Source organism: Canis lupus, chromosome 7 (genome assembly GCF_048164855.1).
Source record: "Canis lupus baileyi chromosome 7, mCanLup2.hap1, whole genome shotgun sequence".
NCBI classification, from domain to species: domain Eukaryota; kingdom Metazoa; phylum Chordata; class Mammalia; order Carnivora; family Canidae; genus Canis; species Canis lupus.
Window position 1 is genome coordinate 8,141,728 of NC_132844.1, and position 24,552 is coordinate 8,166,279.

A 24,552-nucleotide genomic window follows, 5' to 3' on the forward strand; every position below is an offset into this window, starting at 1 on the left:
ATTACCAGAAGTGAATTGTGACCCGGAAAGCTGGTGCTGTTTCTCTCCTATGCCCCATGCCATGGGGATCTCAATGACAGTGATGGGTCTGCAGCCCTGGGCACATATCTCTGGGCCTATAGCCCGCGTTCCCCAGGCTCCTGGCCCCAGGGTCAAGCCGGCTGCTTCAGTGCAGTGCCAAAGGGAAGAGCACCACCTATCGAAGTGTAGGAATTCATGGGTACTTGCTGGGACTGGTTGAGAAGCTTCTCAGACCACATTCATGCTTGGTTTGCTATGCTAACATATACATGTCTGAAAGAAAACGAATATGTTGACTACTCTTGCTTAGAAAAACATCTACAAACGTCTGTGTATTTTCCCCAGCTGGAGCTGAGCGTATGCCTGCAGTTGAGCCTACTGCTCCTCGAAACAAGCCTGCTGCTAAAAGACGGAGGCAGATGGTATTTTTACCACTTCAGGCAAAACATGGCACCTATGGTTCGGCTCTCTACAATTTTAATTTTTTTAACACTTTCAAAATGGCTTGCTTAAATATCTTCAGCATAGAGATGCAGACCTTTTCCCAATTTCTTTTTAATACTTGCTTCAGATACACAGATATGTAGGAATAAGTAGCACTTGGTCAAAACAGACCCTGTCAAGCCCTGTAATGACCTCCTCCTTCTTTCACAAGTAACTCACCTGGGGCCCTCAGGGGCTCCTTTGACATCCCTGCTAATTTTTGACACAAAGACTCCTAAGTGGTTTACAGGAGCTTTCTTTATAGCCCTCCCTAGTCTTTCCTGTGCAGGTCATATAATTTTTTCCATGACCCAGTACAGAAAAGAGAGTTGCATATTTAATGTCTTCGTCCTGAGGTTCACCCTAAGCGCGGATTTGCTCAAGGTTAAGCACTGGGGAAAGAGAGATCTTACAGGTGTTAATTCATTAGGCATCCAGTTCTCGGTTGAACTAAGAGAGATTTTTTTTTTTTTTTAAAGGAGTGGGTTTTTGACGTGCCCTCTCTGCTGGAACGTGCTCAGGGCTGCGGAGTGGCCCCAGGCTCTGGCTGTGCCCCACCCCCAAAGCACAGTGTCTAGAACTGCTGCTCCTCTCTTCCTCCCCCATCCTCAGAAGGCCTCGCACATTCTGTTTTATTCTAAAACGCATTTGCATAGGGTACACATTAAAATTCTCTTCCCACCAGCAAACAGTGCTGTCCGCGGACATTTGCATTTGCGTGATCACATATCATCACTTCCCTTCAAGAAGAAAAAAGAGTCTTTCCTCTCATGTCATGCTTCTCCTTTCCAGGCTTTGCCCTTTTAGTCTCTCTCTCTCTCTCTCTCTCTCTCTTTTCTTATACAGAGATTGCTTTAACCGTTTTTGCTGCTTACGGAGTCCAAAATTTGACTTTATGAAGCTTGAGTATAGAAAATTTTCTGTAAATATTATTGTCCTTTCTTTACTGACAAAGCCAGTCCCTCCCTCCCTCCCTCCCTCTCTCTCTCTCTCTGTCTCTCTCTCTCTCTCTCTTTCTCTCTGGCAGACAGTTTTTGCCTGCTTGTTCTTTCTCATAACCCTAGCTAACTGGCTCTGAGAATTTTTCACACTGGCACGTTTAGAGACCAGATGTTACAGTGTTTTCTCTTCCGCGTACCCCTTTCTTGGGCAGATGCTACTTCTCCTACCCTGGGACTTCACATTAGCTCCTTTGGTAAAGTATTCCATACGGCATCACTGGATGCACCAAATCTCTCGTTTCCTCTAACCTCCTGAGGTTGTCTTTATATTTAGGTTTTCTGTTTTCATGATGAGGACAGAGACTATGTAAGAACATTGTCATTCCCTTCTCCCATCTATTCCCATAAAGGATTTGTGGTCCAATTCAATGAGGTGTTTGTAATAGAATTTAATGAAGAAAATCCAATTACCTTTATGATATGGGTGCAACTATGTAAAATGTGATAAAGACTGGAAGAAGGCATTTAAAAATATGAACATGGGCATTAAGGTGGTAACATTTCAGCATGTTTTAAAATAAATACGTTGTATTTTTTAAAGGTTTCTAGTTTTGAAATGTAGACTCAAATTTTTAAAGAATTTTTTTACTTATGTCCTGAGCTACTAAGAATTGAAAAATAACTTGCCTGAAATCATGTGTTTAGTGACATAACCAGAATTTAATTTTAGACTCCCCCAAAATTGCATGCTTCTCTGGCAATAGGCGGAAATGCACGATTGGGGGCGCCTGGGTGGCTTAGTTGGTTAAGCATGCCTTCGGCTCGGGTCATGATCCTGAGGTCCTGCAATCAAGCCCCCTGTTGGGTTCCCTGCTCAGTGGGATCCTGCTTCTCCCTCTGCCTCTGTCTGCTGTTCCCCCTACTTGTGCTCTCTCTCTCTGTCAAATAAATAAATAAAATCTTTTTTTTTTAAGATTTTATTTATTTATTCATAGAAACACAGAGAGAGAATGAGAGGCAGAGACACAGGCAGAGGGAGAAGCAGGCTCCATGCAGAGAGCCTGGCGTGGGACTCAATCTAGGGTCTCCAGGATCACACCCTGGGCTGCAGGCGGCGCTAAACCGCTGCGCCACCAGGGCTGCCCAATAAATAAAATCTCAAAAAAAGAAAAGAAACATAATGCACGGTTGGAAAGTGTAATTTTTGTACACTGCAAATTATGTTAGGCCTCAGGTTGTTGAAGTGCTGGAGGATAGTTGAGAATGGAAACCCAGCACACTGAGCAGGCATTGCAGGCATTAACCTGAGGACCTAACCACAGCTCAGGGATAGGTGCTTGGAAGGTATAGCCTGGACTGCCATCTGAAAGTTTTAAATCCCCTACTCCTTGTTTCCTTAAAAGTCAAATAAAACCAGATATTTTTCTTTTGGCAATCATATTTCAGACAAGTGTTTTTTCCTTGCAGCAATCATGGATAGATTTAATCTATTTTTAAAAATAATTAATTTACTAAAGTCAGTTTTTGCAACTCTCTTTGATTCCATATCTCCTTTAAAATACAATTATTGGGACACCTGGGCGGCTCAGCATTTGAGTGTCTGCCTTAGGCTCAGGGTGTGATCCTGGAGTCCTGGGATGCATAGAGCCTCCTCCCTCTGCCTGTGTCACAGGCTCTCTCTCTCTCTCTCTCTCTCTCTCTGTGTGTGTGTGTCTCTCATGAATAAATAAATAAAAATCTTTAAAAACAAACAAAAATAAATTCTGGGAGTACCTGGGTGGCTCAGTGAGTTAAGCACCCCACTCTTGATCTCAGCTCAGGTTTTGGGGGCTTTTTGTTGTTGTTGTTGTTGTTGTTGTTGTTGTTGTTGTTGTTGTTGTTTTAAGATTTTATTTATTTGAGAGAGAGAGAACACAAGCAAGTGGAGTAACAAAGGGAGAGGGAGAAACAGGCTCCCCGCTGAGCAGGGAACCATACACGGGGCCCAATCCCAGGACCCCAAGATATGACCCAAGCCTAAGGCAGATGCTCAACCATCTGAGCCACCCAGGCGCCCCTCAACTCAGGTCTTGATCTCAGGGTCATGTCATGAGTTCAAGCCCTGCCTGCGTTGGGTTCCACATACAGTAGTTAGTATCTTGAACCAGAGTTGTACCTTACTATGAGCCCTCAAGTCTTTTTGCAAAACAATTACCCTTTGGGCATTCATTCATCCCCAATCATCAAGTTAGTTTTTTCCTCCTTAAGTCTCTGGATATTTTATTTTGCATTTGTGCTCAGTGACTGTCATCTTGCTTTGATGATCTATTCCTCAAATTTCTTAATATTATTTTAAAATTAGATTCTTGTTCTCTGAGGTGTTAGCAATCCCACACACCTCAATAGCATCAACAGATTTGATGATCATAATCTCTGTCCCCCCTGTGGATCACGAATAATATTATTAAGTGCTATCAATAATAAGCCTCTTTATGACATCATAAAATATGCCATTCTCTCAGTTGTTAACCCAAATACTATTGATAATATTCAACTTCAATTCTCTATGCAGTTGTAAATCTAATTTTTCTTCAAATCATGTAGTTCGAGCTTGTTGATCTTGGGTTTCTAATTTTATATGTAAATTGCCAAAGTAGTTCACAATAATAATTTTTAGTGGGACGATCTCATCCTTAAAATTACTGACATCTAAAAAAATTACATCTCTACCTAATATCTAACATTCATTAAGAAGCTAAGGCAGACTTAGATTGTTAGTGAAGACTAGTTCTTTGTTGTAAGCCTGGAGTCGTGTCTGGTTTTGCTCACCACTGTAGTCTGAGGGCCTAACACAGTGCCTGGCACATACTAGGTACCAAATAAAGAGTTGTTGAACTACTGTGGAATGAATGAATGAGTGAATAACCTGAGATAAACCAAATGTTCCGCCTAGATTCTGTTCTTCTAATTCATAAGGTATTTTTGGCTCTGCCTTTGTTCTTCTTTCCTCCCAAGTATATATCTAATCAGATGGTTACATCCTCACTGCTTTGTACTCCCTGGGTTGAAACAAAGATTCAATTGGGGTAACCTTTTGAATCTTAGTCTAGAAAACTAACTAAAAATGCCCTCCAGGCTGGTTCTGTGGGTGAGTGCTCTGCACTGTGGGATAGCTGGATTCAATTATTGCTCCCAGTTTGTGGTATCAGGAGCCACCTGTGCACAGGAAGTGCCTATATGCCTTTATGTAGAGGATAGAGCCTTCTGTCCCCTAGAGGAGCCTGTTTAGTCCACTGAAGCTGTTTTAAGTAGATCTGAAAGAAATACCATTCTCTTCCCTTGTCATAAAAACAGGGGTGAGGTATGGGCTTTCCAAAATTATGTGTTTTTTTTTAAGAGAAAGAAAAGAGAGACACCACTGTGTAGACCCTGAATGTGGTTTTAGTAAGTTAGAAGTCTTTGTCCTTACCTAGATTGATATTTGCAAACTCAGACACTAATCTGACAGCCTGGTTTTATTTAGAATTAACAGCTTTTGTGATTGCAACATGAGTGGTCTATCAGAAAGCCATAATCTGTTTAGGTGGCACATCTGAAGCCCTTCCCCCATGTTTCCTAAGCAGTGTTTGAAAACACTACTCGGCTTCCCCACACACCACATCAGGCACGGTACTGGTTCTGGATGTGCTTAACTACCTTTCCTGAAATAGCCAGGTGCCTATGCCACCCCAACTTTCAAACAGAGTTACTGTGATGGCAGTAGAGATTCTAAGAACTGCAGCGTTGGTTAGTGATGTGGAAGATGCTCCTAGAGATTTTGGGTGAGTGGATTCTGTCCCTTTCCCCCAAGTCTTTGGCTTTCTGGCTTGATGAAAGATCTTATCTACTCAAAGATCATAGCAAAGCCAGAGTTGTACTTCTGAGGATGGATTCCTGCATAGTGCAATGGTGCCCCCTGTAGAGGTGTCCCTGTTCTAGATCTAAGAGAATTATACGAACCTTTTTCTTTGATTCATTCCTAAAAAGATTTTTGTGCACCTCTTTAAAAAAGGTTGTGGGCCTTTCTTCTACATGTTATGATCTCTTTAAGATGCCTACCCTAATAGTCATGTCGCTCATTGTGCAATCTGCTCAAGATCCACGAAGCACTCTAATCAGATGGTTCTATCACATTCTTTGAATCCCTTCATTTTATGGAGAGGAGATCAAATAACCTAACAGTGTTCACACAGTTACTGTCTCACAGACTCGTTACTCTATCCAGGTTGGCAGACTCCACGGTATGTATTCCTTACCACCATACTGCTTCTCATGGTGCTTTAGATGTACTACATGGCTGAATATGATGTAAAGGAAGAGAGACTTCAAGGATCAAATACAACAAGGAATCATTTTGCAAAATAATTTGGAAAAAAATCACAAAGCAAATAGACTACTACTGCTTCCAACAATCAAAAGAAAGAAAGGAAGGAAGAAAAAGAAAACAGCATACTCTGTTTGGGGAACGGAGAGAATCTGATTTCCAGAGTTACCCGTTAAAATAGTCAAATGCCCTCCCCCTCCCAAAAAGACACACTACCAATAAAGTAAGAGAGAATTCATATGCAGGCTCTGGTTTAACAAACATCCAGGAAATGGTATGCATCACTCTATAATCCAACATAGTTCTGGTCTCAGAAATAGTGATTGCCTGGTAAGTGACTGTCTTAGGATTTTTGTTTGCTGAACCAGTGCAGTAATTATTGGGATTTTTTTTTTTTTTTAAACTGGCAAGTATTCTTCACTCTTCTAAGGAAGCTTTATGGATATAACCATTTAAAATGAGTTCTCATTACCATTCTCTTGAAGGGGGCAAGGATCTATGTTAACAAATGCACTTTCCATAACAACGTAACATAGAGATCTACAGCTGAAAGAGATGTCAATCAAGCAGGTATGATTATATTTATGTGGCACAGAGAGTAACTTCTTCTGATTCCTGCATTTGCCCCTGGTCTGATATAACCTGCCTGGCAGATATGTCGTTGTCATAACCCTCAGTAGATAGAATTTTTCTGTTGTTGGACATGCATTCTAGTGATGGAAGTCATAAATGTGTTTTTAAATTCATGTTGTATCAGGATACATGTTAGGATGTTAGGAATCTAGGGTCATGTGGATAGCAGTGGTAGTGATAGTAGTTTTGAAGCAAGTGATCCCCAGGTATCAGCATCCACTAAAGCAGATGAAAATTGAGGCATGAGGAGGATTTAAGAAATGTGTAAGTAAGATATGAACTCATATAGTTTATGTATTCCTCAAATAATCCCCAGGACTTTTGGATTTCTCTTGTCCCACAATATTCTTTTTAATTAAATAACCAACTTAGTATTCGTCATGAGATTACAGAGTTTACTAGTGATTAATTCCTCAAAAAGCTACAAAGACTGGCTCATTGCTGCAGTCTACAACCTATGGTGTGTTTTGCTTTCTGAACCTAAATATGTAGAATTAAGTTCCTCTTTGGAATACGATACTAAAACTAAAAATTATCTTTGAATCAGAATATCGGTAAATCGGAGATTATTTATAAATAGTTAAATTTTCCTCAGAAGACGTGATTACTTTTTAATGCAATTTAACCCTCAATTTAATATAATTCCATATTACTAACCTCAAATGCCCAGCCTATCAAATGCCAATGAAAATTTATAAACTAAGAATTAAATTGAACATTTTGGGAGATGCCTGGGTGGCTCAGCAGTTGAGCATCTGCCTTTGGCCAGGTTGTGATCCCGGGGTCCTGGGATTGAGTCCCACATCCCGCTTCTTCCTCTGCCTGTGTCTCTGCCTCTCTTTCTGTGTCTCTCATGAATAAATTTTCAAAAAATTTATTGTACATTTTGGTCCATCTGGGAGCCGTGGGTTTGTTCAGTTGGTTAAGGGTCCGATTCTTGATTTTGGCTCAGGTCATGATCTCAGGGTCATGAGATCAAGACCCATGTCGGGCTCCTTGCTCAGTGGGGAGTCTTCTTGAGATCCTCTCTCCTCTCCCTCCCCCTCTACCATCCTCTTCCACCCCTGCTCATGCATTCACTCTCAAATAAAATAAATAAATCTTTAAAATAAATAAAGTGTACATTTTGGTCCACTTAATTACATTTTGAAATCAAGTATATCGGGATCCCTGGGTGGAGCAGTGGTTTGGCGCCTGCCTTTGGCCCAGGGCGCGATCCTGGAGACCCGGGATCGAATCCCACATCAGGCTCCCGGTGCATGAAGCCTGCTTCTCCCTCTGCCTGTGCCTCTGCCTCTCTCTCTCTCTCTGTGACTATCATAAATAAATAAAAATTAAAAAAAAAAAAAAAAAGAAATCAAGTATATCTGCTCCTATCCTGAGCTTTAAGTTTACCTGTCTGTCTTAAGGACAGACTTTGCCTGAATTCTCTGCCAAGAGGTCAACAATTTAGGTCAACTTTTAGTGTGCTAGTAAAATGTTTTTATCTACATGAAAATACCTCTATAATACATATATACACACATACATATATATATGTGTGTGTGTGTGTGTGTGTATGTGTGTGTACTAAACTATACATATGTACATATTCAGGTTATCTATATATATAATAGGAATATATATATGTGTATATTCAAACATGATAATTTGTATGAAATGAGTTATTTGGTTATGAAGCTATTTGTGGATAGTACCCCACAGCGTGGACTCCTAAATTTACTTCAGTAAGAGGTTGGGCCTTGGTGTCAGTTCAGAAACAAATCTTACTGTCCCACCAAAGTACTCCCTCGGCTTGACCCTTCTTGGCTTCCAAGATTGGGTGCAACTGGGGTGTGCTCAGGGTGGTATGGCCAGACTGAAATCTCACTATCAGCCAGGCCATATACCATCAAGACTGAGCCTAATAGAAATGTGTGGAGAAGGCAAGAAACATGAGATCAAACCTGTCTTTATCATGTTTTGTTTTGTTTTGTTTTCCTTTTAGGAAGAATAGATCCAGTTTTTTTTTTTTTTTTTAATTTTTTTTTTATTTATTTATGATAGTCACATACAGAGAGAGAGAGAGAGGCAGAGACACAGGCAGAGGGAGAAGCAGGCTCCATGCACCGGGAGCCCGACGTGGGATTCGATCCCGGGTCTCCAGGATCGCGCCCTGGGCCAAAGGCAGGCGCTAAACCGCTGAGCCACCCAGGGATCCCTAGATCCAGTTTTAAATGGTCAGGGTGATTTGGAGATTCATTTTTTAAGCACAAGCATATTTCCAATTCACTAATAATACAGAGACTTAAAATATTTAAAACAACTTCATGAATCTATGTAAAGTAGTCTATGAATGTTTGTAATTAAAGCCAGGTGCATTATGTAAATATTACATCTAAATTCTATAACAAACTCCATGCTCTCTTCCTCTTCAGGTCTTGCATTTGAATAGCATTTTTTTAAAAGATTTTATTTATTGGGATCCCTGGGTGGTTCAGTGGTTTGGCATCTGCCTTTTGGCCCAGGGCGTGATCCTGGAGTCCTGGGATCGAGTTCCGCATCAGGCTCCCTGCATGGAGCCTGCTTCTCTCTCTGCCTGTGTCTCTGCCTCTCTCTCTATCTGTGTCTCTCATGAATAAATAAATGAAATCTTTTTTTAAAAAAACAAGATTTTATTTATTAGAGAGCACAAGTAGACGGAGTGGCAGGCAGAGGGAGAGACAGAGGCAGACTCCCCACCGAGCAGGGAGCCCAACTCTGGGCTGGAACCTAACATGGGGCTCAATCCCAGGACCCCAGGATCAGGACCTGAGCTAAAGGCAGATGCTTAATCAGCTGAGCCATCCAGGCACCCTGAACAGCATTTTATTGATGTCAAAGTAATTTGCCATACATCATCTTATTTGTTCTTCATGATAATTCACGTGGTATAAATATGATCTTTGCAATTTTACAGGTGAGGGTTTAGACATGTCACCTTGCTCAGGATCACATGTCCAGGGCCAGAGTTTCTTTACTAACATTTGCTTATTGCCTCTCTACAATTGTTTTTCATATTATTAGAAAACAGCAGAAATGGATTAACCAGTTTTAGGAGGAGAACACCTAATCCCATATTGGATTTATTTATTTTTATTTTTATTTTTTTTCCATATTAGATTTAAAAAGGTTCCTGTGTGGCTTCATCTGGGAGTTTCTGCTCCAGGCCCTTGAAAGACTGCCATCTGTGGAAGGAGTAGCATTTGTCCCTCCTAGAGCTCCCCTATTCTCTTACCTCTCACCTCCAGGGACTGCAAGTCCTGGGACTCAGCAAGGGAAAAGGAGAGCAGTGTAACAAATGTCATGTGTGTTATACATGCTCGTACAATTATAAAGGATGATCTTAATTCTGCAAAATAATAAATATAACTTATTAAAAAGCATCTTAAAGCTCCATACATATTACAGGAATTTCCCAGGCTATCTTAGAAAAGAAAAAAATATTGTTTTATAAGAGAACAGAAAAATGTTAAAGTATGGGCTAAATTATATTTGTCAAATCAAAGTTCTTAATCCTTCATCCAATGACCTTTTTTTAAGAGTATGTATGTATGTATTTATTTATTTATTTATTTATTTATTTATTTAATTTGTTGAAAGAGCACAGCCAGGAGAGAGGCAGAGGGGGAGGGAGAGAATCCCCAAGCAGACTCCCCACTGAGTCCAGAGCCCCAGTTGGAGATCGATTCCCCAACCCCAAGATCATGACCCCAGCTGAAATCAAGTCGGCTCAACTGACTAAGCCACCCAGGCACCCCATCCAATGATTTAAATGTAGCATGATGAACCCTAAGATTGCTTTTATTTGTGTGTGTGTGTGTGTGTGTGTGTGTGTGTGTGTGTGTTTTCTGTGAGAGGGTGTGTGCATTGGGGTCTGGGAGGGGCAGAGAGAGAGGGAGAGAGAATCCTGAGCAGGCTCCATGCCCAGCACAGAGCCCAATGCAAGGCTTAATCTCACAACTCTGAGATCATAACCTGAGCTGAAATCAAGAGGTGGACACTTAACCTACTCAGCCACCCAGGCGCCCCCTGAGATTGGTTTTATTTTATTTTATTTTTAAATATTTTATTTATTTATTCATGAGACACAGAGAGAGAGAAAGGCAGAGACACAGGCAGAGGGAGAAGCAGGCTCCATGCAGGGAGCCCAATGTGGGACTCAATCCCAGGTTTCCAGGATCACACCCTGAACTGAAGGCAGGTACTCAACCGCTGAGCCACCCAGGCGACCCTGGTTTTAAAGAATAGTAAGAATAACATGAGGTAATCATGTCCTGTGATTGTGTGAAGCCCCCAAGTACCATAACTGTAGTCAGAGTCTTTGGTTGAGATTTTTGGTAAAAATAAGTTTTCATTATTAAGGATTTTTTTTTAAAGATTTTTTTTTTTTTTTTTTTTTTTTTATGATAGACATAGAGAGAGAGAGAGGCAGAGACACAGGCAGAGGGAGAAGCAGGCTCCATGCCAGGAGCCCAACGCGGGACTCGATCCTGGGACTCCAGGATCGCGCCCTGGGCCAAAGGCAGGCGCGAAACTGCTGAGCCACCCAGGGATCCCCCATTATTAAGGATTTAAGTAAAAATATGTTAGTTTCTTTTTGTGGCTCAATAGTGGATGTGATGATTATCTGAGCCTTATTCAGGGCCTGTTTTTTTTTTAAAAAAAAAAAAGTAAGTATGACCTGAAGACTATACTTAATCAATTAAAGTATTTATGGCCTTTTTCTTAGCAGAAATGTGGAAATTTTCCACTTCCAATTCTAATTGACATTTGTTCTGCAGCCATATGGCATTTTTAGTTGTGTTTTTTTTTAAATGTATATATTGTAATAGAAGTGCAGGATTAATATAATGATGGCTTCAAAATTTTGTCATCTCTGTAAATATGGTTTTATCCAAAGTTATTTGACTTAATGTATTTTTAAAAGTCTGTTATGTATAGTGAAAAAATGTGCCCTTGTGCACAGGCTTAGAAAGGACATTATTGACATAGATAGGTGTTCTCTTCCCAAATGAAATTGAAATGCTTCCCAATTCATGTAAGAGTGAAAGAAATGGCATTATACCATGCTGGTTAAGAGCAAGAACTATTTGTTTTTTTTTTTTTTTTTAAAGATTTATTTATTTATTTATTCATGATAGACAGACAGAGAAAGAGAGAGAGGCAGAGACACAGGCAGAGGGAGAAGCAGGCTCCATGCACCGGGAGCCCGACGTGGGATTCGATCCCGGGACTCCAGGATCGTGCCCTGGGCCAAAGGCAGGCGCCAAACCGCTGAGCCACCCAGGGATCCCTATTTGTTTTTTTAAAGATCTTATTTATTTGTTCATGAGAGACACAGAGGCAGAGACAGACAGAGGGAGAAGCAGGCTCCTGCAGGGAGCCTGATGTGGGACTCGATCCCGGGACTCCAGGATCACGCCCTGGGCTGAAGGCAGGCACTCAACAGCTGAGCCACCCAGGCACCCTGAGCAAGAACTATTTGATTCTTGACTCCAGCATTTATCTTCTACGTTACCTTGAGGTACTTTTCTTGTCTAAGTTTCTTCGTCTGTAAAATAAGAATTATGTTAGCACCTACCTCATAGGGCTATTATAAGGATTGAAGATATATGTATCTGGGCACACATAAGTACTATAAGATTCTCTTTGTTGTTATTGCTAATATTGTTATTATGGCCATTTTCACATTGGGACGCACACTGGTGCATCAATTCATGTGATTGAGAAAGTAACTAAAAATTCTATTTCCATCTCCTTTCCTTCTGGTGAAATAAGATACTTAGTTAAATCAGCAGCTTTTCCAGACACCTGGGTGGCTCAGTGGTTGAGCGTCTGCCTTGGGCTCAGGTCATGATCCCAGGGTCCTGGGATTGAGTCCCACACGGCTCCCTGCAGGGAGCCTGCTTCTCCCTCTGCCTGTGTCTCTGCCTCTCACTCTGTGTCTCTCCTGAATAAATAAATAAATCTTTTTTAAAAAATAAAAATAAATCAGATTTTCTTTCTTTCTTTCTTTCTTTCTTTCTTTCTTTCTTTCTTTCTTTCTTTTTTTAAGATTTTATTTATTTGTTTGACACAGAAAGAGCACACAAGCAGGCAGAGGGTCAGGTAGAAGGAGAGGGTGAAGCAGGCCCTCTGCTGAGCCAGGAGCCCTACATGGGGCTCGATCCCAGGACCCTGAGATCATGACCTGAGCCGAAGGCAGATGCTCAACCACTGAGCCACCCAAGCATCCCAAAACCACTAAAATTTTGATGCTATCCATGTGTTAGCTTTCTCTCTTGGCTCTATGACATCAGAAAATTAAAATTTAGTATGTATTTCTTCTCCATCTTCATTCAGGTAATCCATAGAACTGTGATAAAGGAAAGAAATCAGGTTGGGGTGTTTGTTTTGTTTTTCTTTTTTTATTGAAGTTTAGTGACGCACAATGTTACATTATTTTAGGTGTACAGCATAGTGATTGGACAAATCTCTATGTTGTGATACGCTCACCACAAGTGTAGCCACTGTCTCTTAGCATACAACACCATTATGATACCCTATTCCCATAGGGAATATTGACCATATTCCCTATGTTGTACCTTTTATATCCTGGACCTACTCTATTAAACATTCCATAACTAGAAACCTGTATCTCCCACTCCCCTTCACCCATTTTGCCCGTCCCCCAGTCTTCTTCCCCTAAGGCAACCATCAGTTTATTCTCTGAATTTATGGGTCTGTTCCTGATGTCTGTTTGCTTATTTGTTTCATTTTTTTTAGATTAAGTGAAATCACATGGTGTTTGTCTTTCTCTGCTGACTTACTTCACTTTAGCAGAATGCCCTCTAGGTCCATCTGTGTTGTCTCAAATGGCAAGATCTCATTCGTTTTTATGGCTGAGGAATATTTGTGTGTGAATGTATGTATGTGTGTGTGTGCATATATGTACCACATCTTCTTTATCCATGCATCTATCAGTGGACACTTGGGTTGCTTTTGTACCTTGGCCATTGTAAATAATGCTACAATAAATACAGGGGTGTGTATATCTTCAAATTAGTGTTTTCAAAAGATACCCAGTAGTAGAATTATTGGATCATATGGTATTTCTATTACTAATTTTTTTTTTAATTTTTTTTTATTTATTTATGATAGTCACACAGAGAGAGAGAGAGAGAGAGAGGCAGAGACACAGGCAGAAGGAGAAGCAGGCTCCATGCACCGGGAGCCCGACGTGGGATTCGATCCCGGGTCTCCAGGATCGCGCCCTGGGCCAAAGGCAGGCGCCAAACCGCTGCGCCACCCAGGGATCCCTCTATTACTAATTTTTTGAGGAACACTCCTACTGATTTCCACAGTGGTTGCACCAATTGACATTTCCACCAACAATGTGTGAGGGTTCCTTTTTCTCTATCCTCGCCAACACTTGTTATTTCCTGTCTTTTTGATAGTAGCCATTCTTAGTGGTGTAAGGTGATGTCTCATTGTGGTTTTGATTTGCATCCCCTGATGATGAATGATGTTCAACATCTTTTCATGTCTGTTGGCCATCTGGATGCCTTGTTTAGAAAATGTCTATTCAGGTCCTCTGCCCAATTTTAATCAGATTACTTGGTGTTGAGTTGTATAAGTTATTTATATATTTTGATATTAACTCCTTATTGGATGTATTATTTACTAATATCTTCTCCCATTCAGTAGGCTGCCTTTTTGTTTTTGTTGATGGCTTTTTTCACTGTGCAAAAGCTTTTTATTTTGGCATAACCCCAGTAGTTTATTTTTGCTTTTGTTTCCCTTGTTTGAGGAGACATATCTAGAAAAATGTTACTAAGGCCACTGTGAAAGAAATTACTGCCTATGCATTCTTCTAGGAGTTTTACGATTTTATGTCTCACATTTAGGTCTTAAACCCATTTTGAGTTTATTTTTATTTATGGTATAAGAAAGTGATCCAGTTTCATTCTTTTGCATATAGCTCTCCATTTTTTTTCAGCACTATTTACTGAAAAAACGAAACCAAATATTGAGTCCTAGAGATCGCTTTTCTGCTCAAAATAAATCCACTACCAAACATTTCCTAGGAGTAGTTGTTTTATATATTTGAACTCATATTATCATACTCCAATCCAGAGCCCCATTTCTCTGTCTTATCCACAGAGGACTAAGATTCTAAAAACCCAAATATACTCTATCTTTAGAGTATCTTTACTCTAAGATATCTTTAGAGTATCTTTATCTCTTTGTCTTGTTTCTGAGGCTAACAGTGAGTGGCCATATCACAAGAAAAATGAGAATATTTTGTAATGATTCGCTCATTGTGACCCACCTATCCTGGGGCTGCAATCACCACTGCCTTTTGTCTAGAGCTCACAGACCCAATCTAGTTGATAACTTTATTTGAAATTATGCCATCACTGTCCATAAATTCACTGGTCTTTGTTCCAGGTGCACCTCTGTCCTCACCTTTTTCACTTGTCCTGTGTTTGAAGACACTCGGTAGTTGAATCTCTCATCTTTGAGATTTCTTACATCTTTCAGCAGCTGGGAAGAACATTTATGTGCACCATAAGCATAAAGAGGACAGAAGTGAGTGGATGCCTCTCTGAAGACCTAGACTGGAAACTAGGTCTCCAGAGCAAGGAGAAAGAGAGAGAAGGGAAGTGTCGACAGGAGCATCAGACAAAATGAGTGAGAGCTGCCAGCAGGGAGGAGGCTCAGTGGGGTGCTACACAGCAATTTGTCCTAGAGGATGATACTGTATTTGGAATGGGAGTGGTGGTGGTCTTGAAACGCAAACAATACCAGAAGCCAGCACTAAGGCAACTTGGTAGCTGCCTTATGGGTTACTTGAATGCATGCTTCATCCTTAGAAGCCCCTCTTCATGGAATTTATTTTTCTCTTTACAATTTTTTAACCCATTCTTTAGTTGTTCTATTTCCTTTGTCTTCTCTTAATGATACATTGTCTTTTGCAACTCTTTGAACACACTTGCTCTTATTTGACATACAGCCTTTACATCTGGATGCCTCTTATTTTTTGTCATCATCTCCTTCCCCTGTGCACCCTCATCAGTCTTTAGCAGATTCTGACAAGGTTGTTGCTGAACATTTTTCTGTGAGGACTGGCACTTTGAAAACATATGTGACAAGTATCCTGGTGATAGTACAGACTTATGGATGGAATCCCACACAATTTTTACAGCTTCGTACCTCTCCTTTGTCAGCTCTTTCAAATCAAGGGTAGCATCCTCTCTCCACAGTGGAGCTTTGTACAGAGCAGGTGCTCAGCTGGGGCTCAGCAATGGAGGAGACGATATGCTCTTCCTTTTACACCTGGGCCTTTTCGAATCTGAGCCCCAAGAGAGCTTATTCTGTAGCCATTTGTTTTGGTCTCTTTCATAATTAATCATGACCACTGTTGAAATTTAGTTTCTCAGAGGCGTTCATCACCCTTGAACTATTTCTATTTATGATCTCTTGGAATCATGGCAGTCTTTTCATTAATTTTTAAATGTGCTTTCCCAGTTTATGGTCTGTGCCTGCTGGTCCTTTCTTTCACTGATGCTAATACTAGGTTGGCATTACTTTTTGTGCGCTTGTGTGCACCAGATTTCTATCACCTTTACACCCAATTATGTTGACATACTGAAGCAGAAAGTGCTTCTTCTGTCTTCTGATGCCTAAGATTATCAGTCAGGCACCCCAAGAATTTATCAAGTGAAAAAAAAAAAAGAATTTATCAAGTGTTAGAACGTGAGTTTTAGTAAAACTCGTTCTACGTTACTGCCAGCTTCATAATCCCTGTTAGGGAAGCATGATCCACTTCTACCGTATGGTCTCTTTCCATAAAAGCACGGCTTCCATTTGTTTCCTTTTATCCTTATCCAGATGTTTTCAACAATTAAAAAAAAAACTTATTGCTTTTATACTCTCTTTCTGTTATACAGTTTCTACAGAACAAGGTCTACCCTCTTTTCCAGATGAGTTTCAGCATCCCATTCTCTATAGCACTCTATCTGTTTGGGCAAAAGAAAGCTTGGGGTTATCTCCAATTCTGTTCAGCACTGTAGAGGGGAAGAGCTCTGGATGTGTGGAAATGAAATCCAGGCTATTTCTCAAGTTTGCTGTTGGCTCCTATCACTTAGCCGATCTCATCCCAATATCTTCTCCTACAAAATGAGGTGAGAAGGTAAGATCAGGATTGGGTTTCTTCTAGGTCTTAAAGTCTTTTTTTTTTTTTTTTTTAAGATTTTATTTATTTATTCGTGAGAGAGAGAGAGAGAGAGAGAGAGGGAGGCAGAAATACAGGCAGAGGGAGAAGCAGGCTCCATGCAGGGAGCCCGATGCAGGACTTGATCCCAGGACTCCAGGGTCATGCTCTGGGCCGAAGGCAGGCACCAAACCGCTGAGCCACCAGGGATTCCCCCTTAAAGTCTTTTCTTTAGTTTCATTAGAGAGAAGTGGCTGCCACTTCTGCTAAAGCTGCTTAGATGTCATGGCATGGGCTCATCTTTAATATTTCAGAGAATTTTTTAACCAAATAGTTTTCACAGGCATATAATGATTTCTCAAAAGGTTTCATAAAAACAACATTTATCACTGAAAAGGTGTTTAATAACACCTTTTAATAAATGTTAAATAATAATGCACTTAACTTTAAGTACTTTGCATCTTTTTATCTCTGTGTTAATATCTTTAATTGGATCCTCTAGCAAGGGATTTGGACTTAATTTATTGCAGGTGATGCTGCACTTATACAATTATTCAGTTGACTTAATTAGAGATTTAATTATTTTAGTGCCCTAAAGTGCTATATCAGAGAAGTAAAATACAGACTGGTAATTCACCTTTTTGTATTTTTTTGTCATTTATCCTGCGGCTAAAATGTTTTTCAAGCCATAAAGGCCAGAGGACATACCATACTAGCCATATCCTAATATGGAAAGTTCTGTCTATGCATTAGTTTGGGCTTTGCTCAGTCAAAATGTAGGTGAAGGTAGAAGCAGAAAGAATTTTTCTAATTGCGGTGTTATCTCTGGCAACTATTAAAACAAAGTTTGTAGGGCAGCCCAGGTGGTGCAGCGGTTTAGTGCCGCCTTCAGCCCAGAGCCTGATCCTGGAGACCCGAGATCGAGTCCCATGTCGGGCTCCCTGCATGGAGCCTGCTTCTCCCTCTGCTTGTGTCTCTGCCTCTCTCTCTCTCTCTTTCTTTCTGTGTCTCTCATGAATAAATAAATAAAATCTTTAAATAATAAAAATAAAAAAATAAAACAAAGGTTGTAGGTCCAGTCCCTCAGTATTCCTTTCAACCCCCTTCAGTTCTACAACCCTAGGGCACCCCTGTAACAAGTGGCCCTGGGAAGCAGCAACTGTGTTAATCTCTGTATCTCCCACCCCTGCTATACACCTAGGCCATATACATGCCCAATACATGGTGGCTGAATTGAATTTGATCGTTGCCAAGACTGCCAGTTGGAAGTGTGGTCAAAATAGTATAAATGCAACCCAACTATTTTGATTTTTTTTTTTAAGATTGATTGATGGATGGATGGATGGATGGATGGATGGATGGATGGATGGATTGATTCGGCAGCGAAAGAGAAAGCACAAACGGGGAGTGGCAGGCAAAGGGAGAAGGAGAAGCAAACTTCCTGCTGAGCTGAGACCCCCCCGACCCCCACCCCTCCTGTTCAACCTCAGGACCCTGGGATCATGACCTAAGCTGAAGGCAGACACTTAACTGACTGAGCCACCCTGGCACCTCAACCCATAGTAACTCAAAATATGTACCCCAGAAAGTTAGGTACTCCCAAATCTGGCTAATCATTGGAATGACCTAAAAAGCAAAGTTCCCCAGGTGAATCTTATGGTCAGCCAAGTTTAGAAATTCCAACTTAATATGTCTTTTATCACATTTATTTAGAAAAGATGAGATTGGTCAGGATAGACCCATTGCCTATTCTAATATATAGTAAAAATGAGTCTTATTTATGGCCTATGAGTAATATCTAAAGGATTTCTTTTGAGCCAATAGTTTAGGTTTTGTTGGTCGAAATTTATGTAGGTGTCTGTGAGGAATAGTACCTTCTGTGAAGAATTAAATTACTGATGAATCATGAAATGGCCATTTTCCTCATGGAAGCTATGCAAAGCACAACTCTGTAGAGAGAAGATTTAAGTATTAACTGGAAGTACAATAGTGTGTGGTGAGAGAAATGAACTCTTTTAAGGGCTTGAGTAATATTCAGTGATATCCTCCTAGATGCTCTTTTGCCCTGATCTGAACTACCCTTCATTATAAGAATTAATTATCTTACAGGTCACCATCAAATATTCAGTTGGGCCTTTGGGACACCTGAGTGACTCAGTGGTTGAGTGTCTGCCTTTGGCTCAGGTTGGGATCCCAGGGTCCTGGGATCAAGTCCCACATCAGGCTCCCTACAGGGAGCCTGCTTCTCCCTCTGCCTATGTCTCTGCCTTTCCCTCTGGGTCTCTCATGAATAAATAAAATTCTTAAAAAAAAAAAAAACATTCAGTTGGGCCTACTGAATAAAGTTTATGAAGTAACAAACTAAATGAAGCAATCAGAGAAATAGAGAAAATGGACTCCTGGGTGGCTCAGTCTGTTACACATCTGCCTTTGGCTCTTGTCATGATCCCAGGGTCCTGGGGTTGAGCCCCAAGTCATGTGCCCTGCTCAGTGGGGAGCCTACTTCTCCTTCTCCCTCTGCTGCTCCCCCTGCTTGGGTGAGGCCTCTCTCTCTTTAATAAATAAACTCTTTAAAAAAGAGAGAGACAGAAATGCAGAATGTAAAACATTGCACAGCACAGTTTGGTCCTTTTGAAATGGCAATATCATGGGGGAGAAAATATTAAAGTGTCATAACAAATGAATGTGATGTGTGAACCAGGATTCATCATGATTTGGGGAAAAAATAAAAGACTAAAAAAAAGACATTTTAGAGCCAACTGGGGAAATTTGCACATGGGTATTACAGAATGATAGAGAATTATGATTAACTTCCCTAGTTATGAAAATAATATTCTGGCTATGTAGGAGAATGTTCTTAGGGGCTGCATGTCAAAACAAGGGTGAAGCATCCTGCAGCCCAACATGTGTCCAAGACAAGTCCTACCAGCTCAGAGCCTATTGTTAAATATTTCAGAATTTTGTGATTCCACAACCCTTGGTAGCTTGAAATCATCCATGATGGGAGTTTTTGTACCACAAAAATCTGCAAGTGCTACTAACAAGGTCTTTTTCCTCCCCTAGAAAGGTAATTTACCATCATACCACTGCCCACAGCTTATTTTCAAATGGTTGAGAAAACAGGTACATGCAGGTAGATAAAACAAAAAAAGCAAAACATTGACAATTGTTGACTTTTGGTAGAAGATTATGTGGTCACTCGTTGTGCTAGTCGAGGAGTCAGCAGACTTTCTGTAAAAACTAAAGTGTAATTTAAGCTCCGCAGCCCAGTACAGCCTCTGTGGCAGCTACTCACCTCTGCAGCTCTGCCACTAGAACACAAAAGCAGCCATAGACAATATTGAACAGAAAGGGCACGGATACATTCCAACAAAACTTGATTTATAAAAACAGGGGGTGCAAGTTGGCCCTGGGACCATAGTTTGCCTGTACTAGTCTTTGAATTTTTCTGTACTTTTAAAATATTTGATAATCAAAAATTTTTTTTCATTCAAATTTCTTTTTTTTAAGATTTAATTCATTTATTCATGAGAGACATAGAGAGAGGAGCAGAGACACAAGCAGAGGGAGAAGCAGGCTCCCTATGGGGATCCCAATGCACAACTCAATCCCAGGACCCTGGGACCATGCCCTGAGCCAAAGGCAGACACTCAACCACTGAGCCACCCAGGCACCCCTTAATTCAAATTTCTTAGCGTAGTTTTCAGAGCCCTCTTGGATCCCCTAATACCTACTCCTTTAAGGTTTGTCACACCAATCTCTTTATTCCTTGGACACTGTATTCTGGCCTCCTCTGTGCCTTTGCTCAGGCTGTTCTCTTTCTTTTTTTTTTTTTTGGCTGTTCTCTTTCAATATAATTCCCTTGCTACCCTCAACCCATGACCACTTATCAGCATTCTCACAACATGCCTCAGATCTCACCTACTTTGTAAGATCTTCTTGAATCTCTAATTAAAGTTGATCTCTCATTTCTTTGACTGTCCATAGCCGTACATTTGTCCCTTGGTTTTGCTGCTTTTTACAGTATACCTTTAATTAGTTCCTGATCCATGAAGCAGAGAAGCATCATCGTACTCCTTTCACATAATAGGTGTTCAGTTAATATTTGCAAATTGAAATCCATCATGCACTTACTATACACATGCCTATAGGTCCCAACCTAAAAGTCTAGAATACAGAATGTTGGCTTGTCTAACTTAGGTGTGGGGTAATTAAAGATAATGACAACAGGGGCACCTGGGTGACTCAGTCAGTTAGGCATCTGCCTTCAGCTCAGGTCATGATCCCAAGGCCCTGGGATCGAGCCCTACATTGAGATCCCTGCTCAGTGGGTAATCTACTTCTCCCTCTCCCTCTGCCTGCTGCTCCCCCAGCTTGTGCTCTCTCTCGCTCTCTGTCTCAAATAAATAAACTCTTAAAAAAAAGATAATGCAAATAGCATATTCTTTCTTCCTCCCTCCCTCTCCCCTTTTCTTTCTTTCTTTCTTTCTTTCTTTCTTTCTTTCTTTCTTTCTTTCTTTCTTTCTTTCTTCAATTCCAACTACCTTTGAGGTTGTTATGCATCAAGCTAAAATAGACTTCATCTTGTGAATGGATCAGCTTTCTAAGGGCCCGAGGAGGAAGAAGAATTAAGTCATTCTGAATATTTGTAGTGTTTTAGACACTGTCAGGCACTCTGTGCTGTCTTGCATAGGTCCCCCCCGCCCCGCCCCCGCCGCCAACAGTCCTACAAGGGACTGATATTATCCTAAGCAGTTAAATGGTTCCTCTAAGATTATAAAGCTAGAATGGGAGTTTGAATCTGGCTGCCTCTGATATGCAGCACTATTTTGGTGCCTTCATGCATTCAGTGATTGGCACGAGTCCAGGGAATCCTAGGCTGAAATAGTCCTGACGTTCATACGCAGTGTGGCAATACCAGTGGGGCGGCGAGATTCTGGGAGAGTACAGGATTCAGTACTGCTGGACTGGGTGTTAGAAACCCTGGCTTCTGACCACAACTGTACCACCCTCCACCTGTGATCTTGAGTGAGCTGTTGAACTTCTCTGGTCCTCTGTTTTCTCATCTGTATAATTAGAGGAATAAAGCAGGTTGTTTCTTTTATTCCTTTAAGTTACATGCAGGATGTGGTACTAAAAGTCTAATGAAGAGATAGATACAGGAATGGAGAGTCGAAGTACGACACTGTAGAATAATGCTATACTCCAGATGCACAGGGGACTTGAGGAACCCCAAGGAAGAGGGGCTCTTATCCCAGCCGAGGGTATTCTGCTCAAGTGGAATTTGGGAAGTTTGAAGGAAGTGGGGAATATGGGAACCACCTCAGGGGAGATGATTGCTGCAAGCAGTTTCCCTAAATAATGATGAAAGGGAGAACAGGGGTAAAAACAGGCTGAGTTCTTACCAGCTAGGTCAGGAAAGGACTTCCAGGCCTACCTCGTGAAAGAGCTTGGACTCTTTTTTTTTTTTTTTCTTGAAGGCTATGGGAAGTTAGTGAAGGGTTTTAAGCAAGATCACATTTGCATTTTCTAAAGTTCTCCTTGGCAGCATGACAGATGGAGTCCAGGGCAAAGAACTGGTGGTGGGAAGACTCTTTAGGAGGTGGCTGCAGAAAACAACCCAGGCAAGGGATGACGAGAGCCTGAACTAGTAGTGGCAGTGACAATGAAGAGCAGAGGATGAATTTGAGAGCTCTAAAAGAGATAGAGCAGCAAGGACTTGCAGTCAACATGGATAGAGACCACGTCACAATCTCCGTGGCCTCAGACAACAAAGATGTGTGTACCTCATCTCCCATGCAGGTTGGAGAGGGACTGGGGCACTCGGTGTGGTCACTCAGGAAGATATGGCCGGTCTGTAGGCCAGGGGGAAAGCTCTGGAGGGACTCACTGGATGGTTTAATTCTGGCTGCAGCCCAGAAGTGACTTGCATCATTCGCAGCTCACAGACTAAAACTCATCCTTCCACCCCACCCAGCCTCTGGGGGCCAGAAAGTTCAGTCCAGGATGAGCGCACTTGGTACAGCCATGGTGCGTGACTGGAAATGAGGCATGAAGGAGGAACCCCTGGGTTTCTGATTTAGGGAGTTAGGCAGAGGTGTTCACTGAGAAAGAGAAGAGGGATCTGGGGGAAGGGGAGGCAAACTGACCAAATCATTATAAATCTTTTTCGCCTCCAACGTGGAACTCTTTGGTGGGTCCTTCCCAGTGGTCAACAAGAGGGATGAGAAATAAACTCCAGTTGGCAAGAGTTTACTTTATTCTTTACAAAGGTGGGTTTCAGTTCATTCTTCCCAAACAGAACCTTTTAGCTTTAAAAATGGAGCGTGCAGATCTAAACTAGGTGTCTTTCTTGAATTTCCATAGGGCCCTACCGTGTCAGCATACAGCATTAAAAAAAAAAAGTTACTAAGTAGGATGTTAATGAAGCCCTCCTCACAGAAGACTATTAGGCTGCTGAATTCAAAATGCCAGAGATGTAAATGCCCTCTGCCTTCATTACCGCCATCCCCCAGCAGGGCACATTTCAAGATATCGAGGGGTGGGAGTCGGGGAGGAGGTGTAATTAGGCTGATTGGAGCCTATTGTGTGCTGCTCTGGAGCGCAGACACCTAGCAGCCTTAGGGAATGTTCGTGCCTCAAAATCACTGGGGAATGGTGTCCTCTTTACCTCAAAAGGGCGTAGCAGGAACAACGAATCTCCACTGTCTCCCCCCTTCTTTGTCTTCCACCTCCCCTCCCCAATTTAATTGTGGGACTTAAAAACTGACTTTTATTGTGCATTTGTTTCTTAACAGTTGCGAGAAACAATCAAAGCTGGCAAAGGTGTGACTTCAGCTATTGACCTGTGTCGTTACCATGGAAACAAGGCACTGGAGGCCCTGGAGAGCTTTCCTCCCTCGGAGGCCAGATCTGCTTTAGAAAACATTGTGTTTGCTGTGACCAGATTTTCGTGACACCAAATTAAAAAGACACTATTGTTCGGTAGCTGCAAAAACTGGGGAACGAGGTGATTGAGAGAGAGAGAGAGAGAGCGCGAGCTTTCATACTGAAATATTGGAATGTGTTAATGACTTTAAAAACCTAATACATTTTTTTTCCTTCCTCTTATCACATCGCTAAAAGAATACTGCCTTCTTTTTGGAACTGCTACAAACAAAATTAGAAGAAAAAAAAAGGTCAAGCAGTTTTCACTTGTCACGCCAGAAGCACACTTGAGGCTGCAGTAGCAGAAATAATTAATGAGATTCGCTCCTGTGACCTCAGCAAATGGACAGGAAATAAGTCCTTATTGATTGGACCGAGCCAGGGATGGCGCCAGGGCGGTGGCCTGTGGTTTTCCTTCTAGAGAGGACAGAGCATGCTGGAAGCTGCAGGTGTCAAGAGGAACACATCAGTGCCAGCCAGGGAGGACTGTCAAATCAAAAACTAGTGACCAATTTGTCATAATGGAGGGTAGTTTTGATGATTACGGGAAAAAATTGTGCTTTGTTTTGCAATTATGTCTCTGTATTTATAGGTACAGTATGAATATACTTTGCGCTTCATCGTTTTTTGTAAGATTTTTTTTTTAGGAAAAATTGCTGAAAAAATAATGCCAAATATTTGAAGTAGAAGATTAAAATGTTATCAAATGTTAACTTGGTTGTAGTAGGAATGGCTTGTTTTTCTTTCTAGAAGACAAATGTTTTTCAAACACATTTCAAAGAACCAAACTTTTTTATTTTTTTTTTAAGCCAAACAAGATGCTTCTTTTCAAGTCCAATGCATTCATTTGTCATACTTTGGTGTAGAGAATACCTTTAACTTTTACGAGTGTCACGTGCAAAACTGTTGTTCTGGGGAATAAACTGGTGATTTTTTTTTTTAATTCAGAATGTCAAATTTTGATCTTGAACCACAGACATCCAATTACA

At 41.2% G+C, this 24,552-nt stretch overlaps 1 protein-coding gene across 12 annotated transcripts in view; it reads left to right on the forward strand.

Annotated features, from left to right (window-relative positions):
- Nucleotides 1-24,276, forward strand: part of PDSS2 (decaprenyl diphosphate synthase subunit 2) — a 250,590-nt gene extending 226,314 nt beyond the window's left edge. For 6 of the 12 annotated variants that reach the window (XM_072831884.1, XM_072831888.1, XM_072831887.1 and 3 more), the window contains one exon: nt 367-549. In XM_072831884.1, the coding sequence (XP_072687985.1) occupies nt 367-534 (168 nt within the window). In that variant the 3' untranslated portion in view covers nt 535-549. Of the gene's footprint in view, nt 1-366; nt 550-6,272; nt 6,358-23,433 lie in introns of those variants that run through there. The other 6 variants (XM_072831882.1, XM_072831881.1, XM_072831885.1 and 3 more) reach the window with 3 other exon arrangements.
- Nucleotides 24,277-24,552: the final 276 nt, after the last annotated feature.